This window comes from Delphinapterus leucas, chromosome 4, assembly GCF_059928025.1.
Source record: "Delphinapterus leucas isolate spDelLeu-1000000601 "Yukka" chromosome 4, BTC_Dleu_Yukka2, whole genome shotgun sequence".
Taxonomy (NCBI): Eukaryota; Metazoa; Chordata; class Mammalia; order Artiodactyla; family Monodontidae; genus Delphinapterus; species Delphinapterus leucas.
In genome coordinates this window covers 83,457,101-83,472,936 of record NC_143132.1, presented here as the reverse complement: position 1 = coordinate 83,472,936, position 15,836 = coordinate 83,457,101, and the positions used below count along the sequence as shown (strand labels likewise).

Sequence of the window (15,836 nt, the reverse complement as noted above, 5' to 3'; positions counted from 1 at the left end):
CAAACATTCAACACTTCCTCAAATGTCGTCTTAGAGGGCCAACATTCTCTCCCTAATTCCCACACAATCCCTTAGTTCATCCCTTTTGGCCTGGAATACTCTACCATTTCCTAACAGATCTCACTGCTTCTAATACTGCCTTACTCCAATTCATCCTCCACATTTTATTAGGCACAAATATATTATCATTCCCCTGCTTTAAATCCCACAGTAAATTTTTCATCACCCCACCAAATTCAGCAATGCTACTCCTTTGTTGCGGTACTTACTTCCCTTTAACTTTTTCATGCCCTTCAAAATTCAGTTCATTTATTTCCTCCTCCAGGAAGCCTTCCTAAACTCTCGCAGGCTGGGTGTCTCCTTTGTACCCCTAGAGTCCTAAAGCATGCTGTATGTACTCTTATACTTGTCTCATTTATTGCCTGTACCGTAACTAGATTATCACTTCTGTATTCATTTTATCTCCACCACCAAGGCCAGTTCCTAATAAAGAAAGGGTCAATAATTATGTTAGAAGAAAGAAGGGGTCAAGAATGATTATTGGTTTTATTCTGAATAACTGAAAGGAAGGTGGTACTACTCACTAAGACAAGGAAAATCAGAGGCACCAAAATAGGAAACTGGAAAATGAGAGATGAATAATTCCATCTTGGGCACTGTTTAAAATGCCTGCAATCACAGCAGCTCAGTTCTAACAGGTAAAAATTGGAACTTAAATTTCCATCAACAGGGGAAAGGATGAACTGTGTTATATTCACACAATGGAATACAGTGGTCCCTCAGTATCCATGGGAGACTGGTTCTAGGGCCCCCTGCGGATACCAAATTCGGGATGCTGAAATCCCTTATATAAAATGACGTAATACAGTGACATTCCCCATCCACAGTTGTTTGAATACATGGATGAGGAACCTGGAGATACAGAGGGCCAACTGTATCACTCAGTGAAAAACTACTGATCACACATCACGGATGAATCTCAAAAACACTGCTGAGTAAAAGAAGTCAAACACAAAAGAGCACATAATGTGTGTGATTCCATTAATGCATATCAAGCTAAAGAACAGGCAAAAATAATTTGTGGTGACCAAAATCAATAGTGGTGGGCTTCCCTGGTGGCACAGTGGTTAAGAATCCACCTGCCAATGAAGGGGACACAGGTTCAAGCCCTGGTCCAGAAGATCCCATATGCTGTGGAGCAGCTAAGCCCGTGCACCACAACTACTGGGCCCGCGTTCTAGAGCCCGTGAGCCACAACTACTGAGCCCTCATCCACAAATACTGAAGCCCGCGCACCCAGAGCCCGTGCTCTGCAACGAGAAGCCACCTCAATGAGAAGCCCATGCATCGCAACAAAGCGTAGCCCCCACTCGCTGCAACTAGAGAAAGCCTGCGCGCAGCAACGAAGACCCAATGCAGCCAAAATTAAATAAATAAATAATTTTTTGAAAAAATTAATAATGGTTGCCTAGAGTGGGACTTGACTGGAAAGGGGCAAGAGGGAACTTGATGGAATGATGGGCAGTATCTTTATTTTTAGGTGATGGTTGCACAGGTGTATACATTTGTCATAACTAATGGGCTGTATGCTTAATACTTATATGTTTTACTACATGTAAATTATATTGCAATGAAGTATTTTTAGCATTGGTAGAACACCCAGGTGATGTCTAGCAGGCATTTGGAAACACGAAACCCAGAAAAATGGTATAGCTACTATTACCATTACTCACCTAAAATGCTGTCTTCCACACTGAGTCTACGCCACAGTTCAACTTCTCAGACATCACATGGTGAGGATGGGTGATGATGATAAAGTAATTCACCTTAAAACTTCTAATAATTTAGAATTTGTACTAACAAATAAGTGCTACTTCTTTCAACAAAATCTATTTTGGAAAGCAGTACACTTAGTCAAACAATGCCAATGTTGCTCTGAATGGCTCTGAACTTCAGAACCTGTTCCCGGTCTTACGAATATCCTTTAGCAAGTAACTGTTGAATGGCTAATTGCAAATCTATTTCTAGTTCTTGTTCTGTTGCCTGCTTTTTCTGCAGAGGCTAGGAAAGATAAATATCTTCACTTTACCAGTCTCTCCTATGGCTAGGGATGGACATATTACAGAGTTCTGACAAAATGAGACTTAACTGTTTAGAAACCTCTTGAAAAGGTTTTGCTTATCTGATAAAATTGGAGGTATCACTAATGTCTCATCCCTCCCACTTCTTTTTGCCTTGAAAAAGGACGCAATTTTCTAGAGATGAGGCAGTCATCTTGAATGCCCAGAGAAAGGCCAACGGCTTCAGAAACTAACCTTAACATTTTTTGAGCCACTGAGCAAAGACAATAGCCACCTACCTCCAATCATTTTATGCTAAATACTCCTCTCGTTTCTTTAAGCAACAATTAACTTACAGCCAAATGCATTCCTAACTGATAACAGCTTTAAAAGTGGCAGATGTTAATCCTTTGCAATTGGATTTGATTTTTATTAAATATTCCAAAGTAATTTAGAGCTAGGTCTAGTAAATAAATTACAAGTAACACCACTTTGGGCCAAAAACCCCAAAGATGTGACATAAAGTAATAGGAATATGTTTCCTTTAAATGTTTCCCTGTAAATGGTTACAATTGTAACCCAGGGCCTCCTTGGTGGCAGCAGTGGTTAAGAATCCATCTGCAAATGCAGGGGGACATGGGTTCGAGCCCTGGTCCGGGAAGATCTCACATGCCATGGAGCAACTAAGCCCACGTGCCACAACTACTGAGCCTGCGCTCTAGAGCCGGGGAGCCACAACTACTGAGCCCGCGAGCCACAACTAGTGAAGCCCATGTGCCCAGAGCCCGTGCTCCGCAGCAAGAGAAGCCACCGCAATGAGAAGCCCGCACACCGCCATGAAGCAGCCCCTGCTTGCTGCAACTAGAGAAAGCCTGCGCACAGCAACGAAGACCCAATGCAGCCAAAAATAAATAAATAAGTTAAAAAAAAAATTGTAACCCAACGTTGCTGGTTTCTGGTATTCTTTTTTTTTGGCCACATCTCATGGCTTACAAGATCTCAGCTCCCCAACCAAGATTGAACCTGGGTCACGGCAGTGAGAACCCAGAGTCCTAACCAGTAGGCCACATTTTTTTCTTTTTAGACCAAGAAATATGAAGGATGAGATTTCTTTATATCTCCAACAGCTTAATACTCCAGGATATGTACTCAATCAGTTCTTCTACAGCTCATCAACTCATATACAATTCTGAAGCACAATGCTTGAAAAGGAATACAAATACACCAGGTTGGGAATCTGGATTTGACGCAAAGCCAGACCTTTTGCCTAGAATAATATTTACCTTGAGAATCTCAACAGAAGTTAAGTGTGGGACTGAGGACACCAAGAACAAATTGGCCCCAGATGCAGTTCAGATGCAAAATACATGTTAGGAGTACATACACTGGGAATTAGAGTTGGACATACAGATCTTGTTGGATAGAATTAAGTACTATGACTTGGCTCACTGAACACCTATTCCTTTCACCTATGGTACATTCACATGCTGCAGGGACTGGAAAGCTAAAAACTATTTCCTTTTGGTTAGGATTCGAGATGTGATCAGGGCCTGCTAATCAGATACATCAGCACAACACCTGAAGTCAGAACTGAGTTGAGTGAGAGGCAGCACACGAGGCATGACTTCTGCTAATGAAAATAACGGTGGAGACAGCATAGTTCTTACTTTGGTTAGCAGAACCTGATCTGGTAGCAGCTTCCTCAGTTGTCTCATTTATTATTGCTTAAAAGAGTTGTTTAAAAGAAAAAGAATATCTGACAGTGACCTACGTGGCCCTATTTTCTATCAAGCCATTTACAAAATATGTTTGGCAAACCCTGTCCTGAACTGCTCGTTCATGAACCACTTTGAACAGCAGGAGCTAGAATCTAATCCCTCATCCTTCCAACAACATTTCTACTTAAATTACAATGGTTATCTACAGGTTAATCCTATCTGACTAGAATTTTAAAATTAGGATTTGTAACCAAAGTATTCCAATACAAAAGTTTCACTAGGACTGACAGTGAGCTTTTTTGGCTCAATCCTAGCATCCGCACCTAAGGGTACCCTGGAATTTCCAGCCACTTGGTTTGGGGAGGCACACCAAGCTCCTGACTGGCTTAAGCGAAACTACATGTCCCACATCCCTGGCAAATTTAAGGAATTCAAAGATGAACATGCATCCCAAGTTAGGCCAATCCAGTCCAGTGAAATTCAAATTTCAAGATTTTGTTTGTAATACTGGGGAAGAGAATCTTTTCTGCTGGACTTGAACCTACAAGTATATAGCCCCAAGAGCTGCTGACAGCCATCTTACAACAAGGAGATAGCATACTGAGAACATAAAGCCAACGTTTAGGAAGCAGAGCCAAGCCATGGAGGAAAATGGAGTCCTGGTGACAATCTGAAACACGATCTTGCCTCACCCAGAAGCCAGGCTCACCTCTGGACTTTTTAACGGTATAAACCAATAAATTCCCCTAATTATTAAGGTCAGCTAGAGCTGGGTTTTCTGTTGGTACAAGGATGCTTTTAGATATAATAAGTACTTCATCACACATTACATGACAAGGTACGTTCTCTGTCCTTAGTGAGCTTTTGTTTTACATTTCTTAAAAGTAAAACCAACCAGGAAAAGTGTAATAAATGTCTCCAATTGCAAATGTTTGATATCATATTTAAAGGCCTAGGTTCTTAAGCTCTAACCATTCATATGGGTAGGTAATATGGAAAAATAAATGACCTGAAATAAGTCTGGAAAACAAAGGAAGCAACACAATAAAATGCATGGGGGTGGGATGGGAGGAAAGAGTCACAAGAGGTATACACCAACTCATGAGGACAGGCCTGCCTTTTTGCTCTGTGCTTTGGTCCTTCTGCCAATAACTAGTGATTTGTGAAAGCAATGTAACGTGCTCAAAGTGGGAAGATCTTATGAATGCTTGAGTTACCACTAACCACACAATTGTTATGGTTCCATTTTTTAATATCATCCCGTAACTTTTAAATTGAAAAGTCATGTCTATATATCTGTTGCCTTAGTGGTGAGTGAGATAACACAGTCTAGTGAATTGTTTTCAACAGTGTGAGGATAAAGACAATGCCACTTAGATATCGTACAAGTCAGCACTAATGTCTATGTTACTATAGATTTGTGTGAATAAACTGAGTAGAAGTGGCCTATTGTGCAAATGGAGACAGACGTGTCCAAGCACACACACAACAGACTCATCCCACTTAAAAGAAAATAGTTGTATTCAGGGGAAGGGGCATAAACTCTTGCATGCCGCAATTATTTTCTTAAAACTCATCTTGAGTTAATACATGGTGAATTAAACAGGGAAAATAATTGAATATACCTGATTTACTAATTTGTCAGGTATTTAACCTAAAGATATCTTAAGATTGTTATCCTAATCTAAAAGATTTAAGCTCCGTGTAAGTGCTACAATCAACTATTTTCTTCTCTTAGCTAGTTCCATACAACTGACAAATTATGCAGGCTTCTTTCAGACCTAAACCATTTTTCAGCAGTGCTGCCAACAGTTTGATCGTGGTAAAGTTTCTGAAAACCCTAAGTGAAATAGTCTCTTTTTTCTGTAAAGAGCCAGACAATAAACATTTTAGTCTTTGTGAAGAACAATTTAAAACTCTGCGGCATAGTGTTTCATTTTGCAACCCTTTAAAGACATAGAAACCATTCTTGGCTGGTGGGCTGCCTTGGGCCTGCTATTGTTTGCAGAAATTTTGAGGAATATCACCACCTGTAGTTCTTGTAAGAAGAAAAAAATGCAAATTCTCAGCCACACTTCAGGCCCATTACATCAAAATCACAAGGACTGAGCCCAGACCTCTGCTTTTTAACCGTATCCATGACTTCATTCCTCCACATACTAATTTTAGAACCACTAGAAGTGAAAGCAGACCTAATAAAGTTATATACAAGGAAACTCATGCTTTCTAGAGGTAAGCAGACATATATTCTATTATATTTCAGGCTTACCTACAATCTCTTGTAATGCACATTTTTCAGTGTCACCACAAAAAAGTCAATTTCAAACTCTGCATATAAATGACAAACTAAAAAATTGTGATGCTAATCTTCAACATCACATGATTTTTTTTTAAATGGCCTCATTAGCCAAGTTAGTTCTTTTCCTTTCCCTTCCTAACACATATCTTGAATATTTAACACCAGTTGCTTCCTAATAACTATTCACTTTTCCTCCCCCTCAAACCATGCAATTTCGACTGGGATTTGGAATAAAGTGGAAATGGAATCAGGACCACTGAAATCAACCACCACCTCCACCTGACCTCATTCTCCATCTCCTCAGGAGTTTAAGATTAGTGCCTGAGGCTCCATGTTCCAGTGTATCATGAAGTTAAGGTACAACATAAGCCAGTTTTCCACAAATCTCTGATCCTACACACATGCAGTGCTTGTTTAGAACTGCAGGTTCTTTCACTCCCCGCCCCCCAGCACCGGGCAAGATGACAGGAAGGACTGGGATAGGGCCTGGGAAATAGTCTAAAAACACTCCAGGTGATTTTAATATTAAGGATGGCTCCACCACATTGGAGCCTCAATTATTTACCACTGGCTAATCCCCATGTTGATAAACACTTCATGTTCCTTGCTACTATCAGTCAGGTGGATTCCAGGCACACATCTAACCAAGTCAGAAACTGGCAGAGCTGAAATTCTGTTAAAGAACAGGAAGAAGTTTCAGAGCCAAATACACATCAGAATATTAGTTCAGGGATTTCTCTCTTCTCTCAATTTAGAGTTGAATTACTCTAATGCAAAAGCAGCAAATACTGATAGACCGTACTCTTCATACAGCTTCTACTCGGGAAAAATTGACTTTTCTTTCCAAGTCATCTAGAAACCAAATACTCCACTCCCAATTTCTTTAACAGAAAAGCCTCTCCTACAACTCTGCAAGAGGCAAAGTGATGCCCTCCTCTGACTCCGCCTTCCCTTACAGAGTTCTCTAAACGATAAAGAAGGTAATTTGTAGTAAAACAAAGGTTTTATAAAGACTGACAATAAAATCTCAGCCCTGCCATTCTACCAGCTGTGTTAACTCTTGCTCGCAGGAGTATGAGGCGTGGTGCGCAATCAGCCCTCACAGATTACTTTTCCCGTCCCTCCGGATGGGAAAGGGGCCACCGCGGGCTCACGGAGAGTTGGGCCGGGGCTGGTCACTGTGCACCCGGGCAGGGTGGCGCGGCGAGAAACGAGGACTGGACGCAGGCGAGAGATAAAGGGGGAGGGAGAGAGGAGGGGCTGGTGAAGAGAGAGGGTGAGCCGGGGGCAGCATAAGAGAACCGCACGGCCTCCGCCCCTCAGGATGCGCTGCCGGAGCCGAGGGCACGAGAGGCGAGAAGCCCCGAGATGCGACCATTACCTGCGCCCGAGCAGCCGCGGCTGACCCAGGGCTAGAGTGAGCTCCTCGCAGCTGCGGCCGCCCGCCGGCGGGGCCCACGCCTGACCACAGCCCCAGCCTCTCTGCGCCAAGCCTCGCCACGCCATTTTCCCAACCTCTGCCCCACCATGGCCCCACCTTACCAAACCCTGCCCGGAACCACTTCCGGGGCGAAAGGAAGAACCATAGAGTGCCGAGGGACAGCCTAGCGCGCCCCCGTGCGGCCGATCCCAGGCCGGACCAACCTGAGGGAGAGGCAACCGCCGGTCGGCAGCAGTCCGGTCGGCAGCAGCTCTCCCGGCAGTGCCCAGCCTCGACCTGGGAGGGGCGTGCGAAAGCGGCCAGGCCTCCACCCTACTGACCCACAGGAAAGAGGGGGAAAAACGAATTTATTGAATGATGCCATGTACCTTTACCTAAGTTACTGCATTTAATCCTCGCAGAACTCTTAAGATAGATGTTATTACTGCTTTTTTTTTTTACCGTGGTTCTGAGGCCCAGAGAGAAGTGAGTGGAGGAACCAATATTGCAACCCAAGTTTTCTTAAATTACTACTCTTTTTTCTGCCCACCATTTCACGTTATGATACACTGAAGAGGATGTGCCTTTAACAAAAAGTCCAAGCGTGACATGAAAATCTAGATTCTAGATAAAATTCAAACTTCATGATCAGCCCTTGCCTACCCGTCAGCTTTATTTCCTGCCACTCCATCCCTCCCTCTGACCCTAGCTGCAGTCATACTGAAACATACGCAGTTTCTTTTTTTTTTTTTTTTTTTTGCGGTACGCGGGCCTCTCACCTCTGCGGCCTCTCCCGCTGCGGAGCACAGGCTCCGGACGCGCAAGCTCAGCGGCCATGGCTCATGGGCCCAGCCGCTCCGCGGCATGTGGGATCTTCCCGGACCGGGGCACGAACCCGCGTCCCCTGCATCGGCAGGCGGACCCCCAACCACCGCGCCACCAGGGAAGCCCCCGCAGTTTCTGAAAGGCACTACTTTTCCAGTCCCTACTTCTCCCGAGTTCATATACCATCCTCACTGCCTGAAACGCCTTTCCCTTCTCTGCCTACTAACAAATTTGTCCTCCAGACCAACTTGAATCGTCACCTCCTCTAGGAAGCTGTAGGAAAAAGTTTTCCTCCAACCTCTTAGGGTCCCTGGCCAGGTCTGAAAGGTAGTGACAAAGACATTAACAGGAGAAAAGCACACAAAGTTTATTGAGTTTTTACATGTACATGGGAGTCTTCGAAAGAAAATGAAGACCAGAAGAAGTGACCAGAGCAGGAAGTTTTTATACCTTTTCTACAAAGAAACAATTTGTGAAGAATTGACAAGACAATGGGGCTTGGACTAGGAGTAGTCCAACTAGGGCTTATCTTCCTTAAGTAGGAAGACGAGAGGTTAACAAAGCTTGTTTGCAGATTACCCCAGTGTCTCTTGTTGAACAATAATAATATTAATAATTAGTATTCATAATAATATCGCAGCTGCAAAGACCCTTTATTTAGGGTCTCAAGAACTGCAATTCAGAGACACAGATTAGGGTAAAACCAAGAGTGTTCCGGGGAAGAGAAGGAATCAGGGGCTTATAAAGGCAAAAGCCACAAGGTTGTTCAAGAATTAGAGGGTTCCCTGGTGGCCTAGCGTTTAGGATTCTGGGCTTTTACTTCCATGGCCTGGGTTCAATCCCAGGTCAGGGAACTGATATCCCACAGGCCACACGGCCAAAAAGAAGAATTATGTTGGACTCTCAGGCAATCCCTTAGGGCAATATTCCTTAAGGGACAGGCTCTCACTAGTTATTCTAGGGTAAGGGTCAAATAAGTAGGTAGGCTGTCATGAGCTAATTTTAGGGTGAGTCGAATAATTATCTTGAGTTTCTGGAAAACTGGATAGATATTCTGGATGCCGGTGTTAAGACAATAAGTGATTAGAAGGTCAGATTCCATCCAGGCTGAGATGTGCATAAGTCATACTTCCTCAATGATCTCCCAGCTGTATTTTAGAGGGCTCTCTTAGCAATACCGACTCCATTTTGAGTTTACTTTTACACTGGTCTCTAGTCTTTGGGCTGATGTCTGTCTCCATGAAAGGAAACATTTATTTCCTGCCTTTAGAAAGAAAAGGGGGAGCTTTTTCCGCATTTACTGCTTCTTGATTGCCTTCAGCTCAAAATAACTTTTATGTCAGAGTCATACTTGGGGGTGACATTTTGGTTCCCTTTAAGGCTTTCCTCTTAGACCTTCACGCTGATTTAGATGACCTTCATCTGTGTTTTAATACTGCTTTATGCATATCAGTATAATAACACCACATTCATTCCATAAATACTTATTAAACACCTATAGTATGCCCAGCAATGTACTAGATCTGGGATATATTTTAGAAGACACTATCTCTGTCCTCACAGAGATCCTACTCTACAGGGGAAGAAGGGACCAAGTAAATAAACAGGCAATTACAATACATTGGAAGAAGTGCTATGGTCAGAGAAGCAGAAGGCTCTCTGGGGGTTTGGAGGAGGGGGAAATAATGCTGTCAAGGGATAAGGAACAGGAGGCAGGGGAGAAGGCTTCCCAGAGAAACTGATGGTAGTTACCAGGAGAAGAGAAAGGATGAAATGTTCTAGGTAGAGAAAGTAGCATTTGTGATGTCTTCCAGGGCATGACTTCTTTGAGAAACTAAAATAAATTAACTTTGGCTCTGTCATAGGTGTCAACTATGAGATTTGATTTTACCCTATTTGCAAGCTAATCAGTTTAGATGCTGGCAGAAAACAGGAGACTCCTGGGTCAGAAAGAAAAGACTTTATTACCCACAGCACAAGCATCATGTGCATCGTGTTTGCAGGGGCTCCCCTTGCTCTGCAAGTCCTACAGGGCCAGGTGGATGCTGAACATGCAGTGGTTTTGCATCTCAACTGAAGAACACTGAGCTTGGGGTATCTACCATTTTAATAGCATTAAGAAAGAAACAACAAGGCCAAAATGGAGTCACCTGTGCTAAGCCCCACATCAGGAAAACAAGACTTACTACGTAACCTAATTGCATTTTCAGCCTCTCCCAGGAATGTGTCCTTTAACCAGTCAATCTGGAATTACCTGGTCAGCACTAGTCGGGTAATCTGCCTGATAGACCCACAGCTTCCCCCAAATGAAGGTGACCTTGCCTGAAACAATCCACTCTTTTGCTAGAAGCTTTCTTTTTCCTCCCCCTTCTGCCTATAATAAGCTTCCATTTCAGACGGGTCCTGAGAGCTCCTTTCTAAGTGCTAAGATGGGATACTGTCCAATTCATGAATCATTAAATAAAGATCTAATTGAGATCTTCAAATTTACTCAGCCGAACAAAAGTGGTAAGCAAGCAAACAACCTTGAGATAAAGGCATTTTCTTCCAGAGCAAAGGGGCATATTTGCTTATAGCCTTGCATCTTAGTCTACTTGGGCTGCCATAAGAAAATACAATAGTCTGGGTGGGTTAAACAACAGAAACTTCTCTCACACAGTTCTGGAGGCTGGAAATCTGAGATCAAGGCACTAGCGTGGTCAAGTTCTGGTGAGAGTTCTCTTCCTGGTTGCAGATGGCTGACTTACTGCTTTGCCTTCACATGGCAGAGAGAGACAGCAAGCTCCCTGGTGTCTCTTCTTTTAAGGGCACTAATCCCATCATGGAGGCCCTACCTCATGACCTCATCTACACCTAATTATCTCCCAAAGTCCCCATCTCCAAATACCATCACACTGGGGATTAGAGCCTCGACATACAAATTTTAGGGGGGGGAGTCACAATTCTGTCCATAACACCTTGGAAGATAGAGATTAGTATCACTTGACAGAGCAAGGGCATGCTTACTGCCCATTATAGAAGTTTCCAGTTCCCTAAACTCAGCATTCCTCTCCTATAATGCAACCCACTCAGTGTGCAGGTGTCATTTAGCCTTCATTGCATTGTCCCGTGGGAATTGGAACCCAGGGAATCAACACAAAAATGTTGATATTCTGGCTAATGCTATTGCTCTAATAAGTTGTACTTCATCTTTGACCCAAGATTCTTTGTTTTCTACCAGCATCCATAAAACTGTGTCAGGCTAACTTGTTCAGAGCCCTCACAGTTCTTGATAGGGATATGTGAATTTGTCATTTCCTAGGGGGAGCTTCTCTAGCTGCTAACAAGAATTTGGGTGTGGTCATACGGTTGATGGCTAAAGAGGAAGGAAGCTGGAAGTCACTAAAGATGAGGAAGCCTAGAAACTGAGAGTCCTGGATGTTGACTGGGCTACTCACATTAACTTGGTGTCACCAGGATGACAGCAGGACTTGAAGAGGAATCCTGAGGCTTCAGTGAAAGAGAAGCAGTGACCAGAAGATTAATAGTGCTGAAGAACGGCTAGAAATAGAGGACAGAGTGTCAACAGAGGATAAATACAAGCTCCAGGTGATCTGTGGACAAGTGATCTGAAAGAATCATTAGGGCACGAGGAGGATGTGGTCCACCTCCAGAACCCAAGGATTCTGAGGTGGGGATGTGCTGGATGTTCTCTTCTAGCTCCTCCAGATCACTCTTGTATCCTGCTCCAGGCCCCTCAAGACTAACCTTTATGGACCAGATCAATGGGCTCCCCTGCCCTCTGGCTTTCAGCTGGACTCAGCCAATTGCAGGCACCAACAGGAGATTGGAGCATGGGAGGAGAAAGGCACTTACTCCATCCACTCTTCCTCCTTGATCCACACGGCTTGGCCTCTGTCTTCTGTTATTTAAGCTCTCCTCATCACTTTGAGTGAGGCTGCTATTTCTGGCGAGGACCTGAACTGACAGAGGAAGAACAAGCAGCCTCAACTCAAAGTCTGCAGCAGAAGCAGGGTCCTCAGGGGACAGCCAGGAGTCAAGATGACTGGAAAGGATCAATGGAGGTGTGCTGACTATAATCCAGCCACAGGAGTATTTATTATTATTTGCCATTTATTGTGCACTTAGTATGTACCAGGTACTGTGATGGGTATTTTGCATACATTGTCATATTTAATTTAATCTTAATATCAACCAAATGAGTTAGTATTATTATCTCCACTTTGCAGGTGAGAAAACTGAGGCTATTGATAATCTGACACTTTGACTCACTTCTATGAATTCAGATAACTTCTACCTTGTCATTTTGATGATTAAATGACTTTGTATGTGTCAGGTGGCCAGGTGCACATTGTTGAAACTCAACATATAGTAGCAAGACAGCAGAAGCAAGAACTACAATCCTGCAGCCTGTGGAACAAAAACCACATTCACAGAAAGATAGACAAGAGGAAAAGGCAAAGGGCTATGTACCAGAAGAAGGAACAAGATAAAACCCCAGAAAAACAACTAAATGAAGTGGAGATAGGCAACCTTCCAGAAAAAGAATTCAGAATAATGATAGTGAAGATGATACAGGACATCAGAAAAAGAATGGAGGCAAAGATTGAGAAGATGCAAGAAATGTTTAACAAAGACCTAGAAGAATTAAAGAACAAACAAACAGAGATGAACAATACAATAACTGAAATGAAAAATACACTAGAAGGACGCAATAGCAGAATAACTGAGGCAGAACGGATTAGTGACCTGGAAGACAGAATGGTGGAATTCACTGCCATGGAACAGAATAAAGAAAAAAGAATGAAAAGAAATGAAGACAGCCTAACAGACCTCTGGGACAACATTAAATGCAACAACATTCGCATTATAGGGGTCCCAGAAGGAGAAGAGAGAGAGAAAGGACCCGAGAAAATATTTGAAGAGATTATAGTCGAAAACTTCCCTAACATGGGAAAGGAAATAGCCACCCAAGTCCAGGAAGCACAGAGAGTCCCAGGCAGGATAAACCCAAGGAGAAACACGCTAAGACACATAGTAATCAAACTGACAAAAATTAAAGACAAAGAAAAATTATTGAAAGCAACAATTTGTTATAACATACAAGGGAACTCCCATAAGGTTAACAGCTGATTTCTCAGCAGACACTCTACAAACCAGAAGGGAGTGGCATGATATATTTAAAGTGATGAAAGGGAAGAACCTACAACCAAGATTACTCTACCCGGCAAGCAGCTCATTCAGATTCAACGGAGAAATCCAAAGCTTTACAGACTGGCAAAAGCTAAGAGAATTCACCACCACCAAACCAGCCCTACAACAAATGCTAAAGGAAAGTCTCTAAGTGAGAAACACAAGAGAAGAAAAGGAACTACAAAAACAAACCCATAGGGCTTCCCTGGTGGTGCAGTGGTTGACAGTCCGCCTGCCGATGCAGGGGATACGGGTTCGTGCCCCGGTCTGGGAAGACCCCATATGCCGCGGAGCAGCTGGGCCCGTGAGCCATGGCTGCTGAGCCTGTGCCTCCGGAGCCTGTGTTCCGCAACGGGAGAGGCCACAGCAGTGAGAGGCCCTCGTACAGCAAAAAATAAATAAATAAATAAATAAATAAATAAATAAAATAAAGAATGTTACAAGAGACAAGGAAGGACACTACATAATGATCAAGGGATCAATCCAAGAAGAAGATATAACAATTATAAATATTTATGCACCTAACATAAGAACACCTCAATACATAAGGCAACTGCTAACAGCTATAAAAGAGGAAATCGACAGTAACACAATAATAGTGGGGGACTTTAACGCCTCAGTTACACCAATGGACAGATCATACAAACAGAAAATTAATAAGGAAACACAAGCTTTAAATGACACAATAGACCAGATAGATTTAATTGATATTTATAGGACATTCCATCCCAAAACAGCAGATTACACTTTCTTCTAAGTGCACACGGAACATTCTCCAGGATAGATCACATCTTGGGTCACAAATCAAACCTCAGTAAATTTAAGAAAACTAAAATCATATCAAGCATCTTTTCTGACCATAATGCTATGAGATTAGAAATAAATTACAGGGAAAAAAACACAAACACATGGAGGCTAAACAATACATTACTAAATAACAAAGAGATCACTGAAGAAATCAAAGAGGAAATCAAAAAATACCTAGAGACAAATTACAACAAAAACACGATGATCCAAAACCTATAGGATGCAGCAAAAGCAGTTCTAAGAAGGAAGTTTATAGCAATACAAGCCTACCTCAAGAAACAAAAAAATCTCAAATAAACAATCTAACCTTACACCTAAAGGAATTAGAGAAAGAAGAATAAACAAAAGCCAAAGTTAGCAGAAGGAAAGAAATCATATAGATCAGAGCAGAAATAAATGAAATAGAAACAAAGAAAACAATAGCAAAGATCAATAAAACTAAAAGCTGGTTCTTTGAGAAGATAAAATTGAGAAACCATTAGCCAGACTCATCAAGAAAAAGAGGGAGAGGACTCAAATCAATAAAATTAGAAGTGAAAAAGGAGAAGTTACGACACCGCAGAAATATAAAGCATCCTAAGAGACTACTACAACCAACTCTATGCCAATAAAATGGACAACCTGGAAGAAATGGACAAATTCTTAGAAAGGTATAACCTTCCAAGACTGAACCAGGAAGAAATAGAAAATATGAACAGACCAATCACAAGTAATGAAATTGAAACTGTGATTAAAAGTCTTCCAAAAAACGAAAGTCCAGGACCAGATGTCTTTACAGGCAAATTCTATCAAACATTTAGAGAAGAGGTAACACCCATCTTCTCAAACTCTTCCAAAAAATCGCAGAGGAAGGAACACTCTCAAACTCATTCTATGAGGCCACGATCACCCTGATACCAAAACCAGATAAAGATACTACAAAAAAAGAAAATTACAGACCAATATCACTCATGAATATAGATGCAAAAATCCTCAACAAAATACTAGCAAACAGAATCCAACAACACATTAAAAGGATCACACACCATGATGAAGTGGGGTTTATCCCAGGGATGCAAGGATTCTTCAATGTATGCAAATCAATCAATGTGATACACCATAGTAACAAGTTGAAGAAGAAAAACCATATGATCATCTCAATAGATGCAGAGAAAGCTTTTGACAAAATTCAACACCCATTTATGATAAAAACTCTCCAGAAAGTGGGCACAGAGGGAAGCTACCTCAGCATAGTAAAGGCCATATACGACAAACCCACAGCAAACATCATTGTCAATGGTGAAAAACTGAAAGCACTTCCTCTAAGATCAGGAACAAGACAAGGATGTCCACTCTCACCACTGTTATTCAACATAGTTTTGGAAGTCCTAGCCACGGAATCAGAGAAGAAAAAGAAATAAAAGGAATACAAATCGGAAGAGAAGAAGTAAAGCTGTCACTGTTTGCAGATGAGAATCCTAAAGTTGCCACCAGAAAACTACTAGAGCTAATCAATGAATTTGGTAAAGTTGCAG

At 42.3% G+C, this 15,836-nt stretch overlaps 1 protein-coding gene across 1 annotated transcript in view; it reads right to left on the bottom strand.

The window, feature by feature from the left end:
- PARL (presenilin associated rhomboid like) overlaps positions 1–7,620 on the bottom strand; it is a 53,911-nt gene extending 46,291 nt beyond the window's left edge. Inside the window, exon 1 of the mRNA XM_022571065.3 lies at positions 7,459–7,620. Within this exon, the coding sequence (XP_022426773.1) occupies positions 7,459–7,583 (125 nt within the window). The 5' untranslated portion in view covers positions 7,584–7,620. The remainder of the gene's footprint in view (positions 1–7,458) is intronic.
- Positions 7,621–15,836: the final 8,216 nt, after the last annotated feature.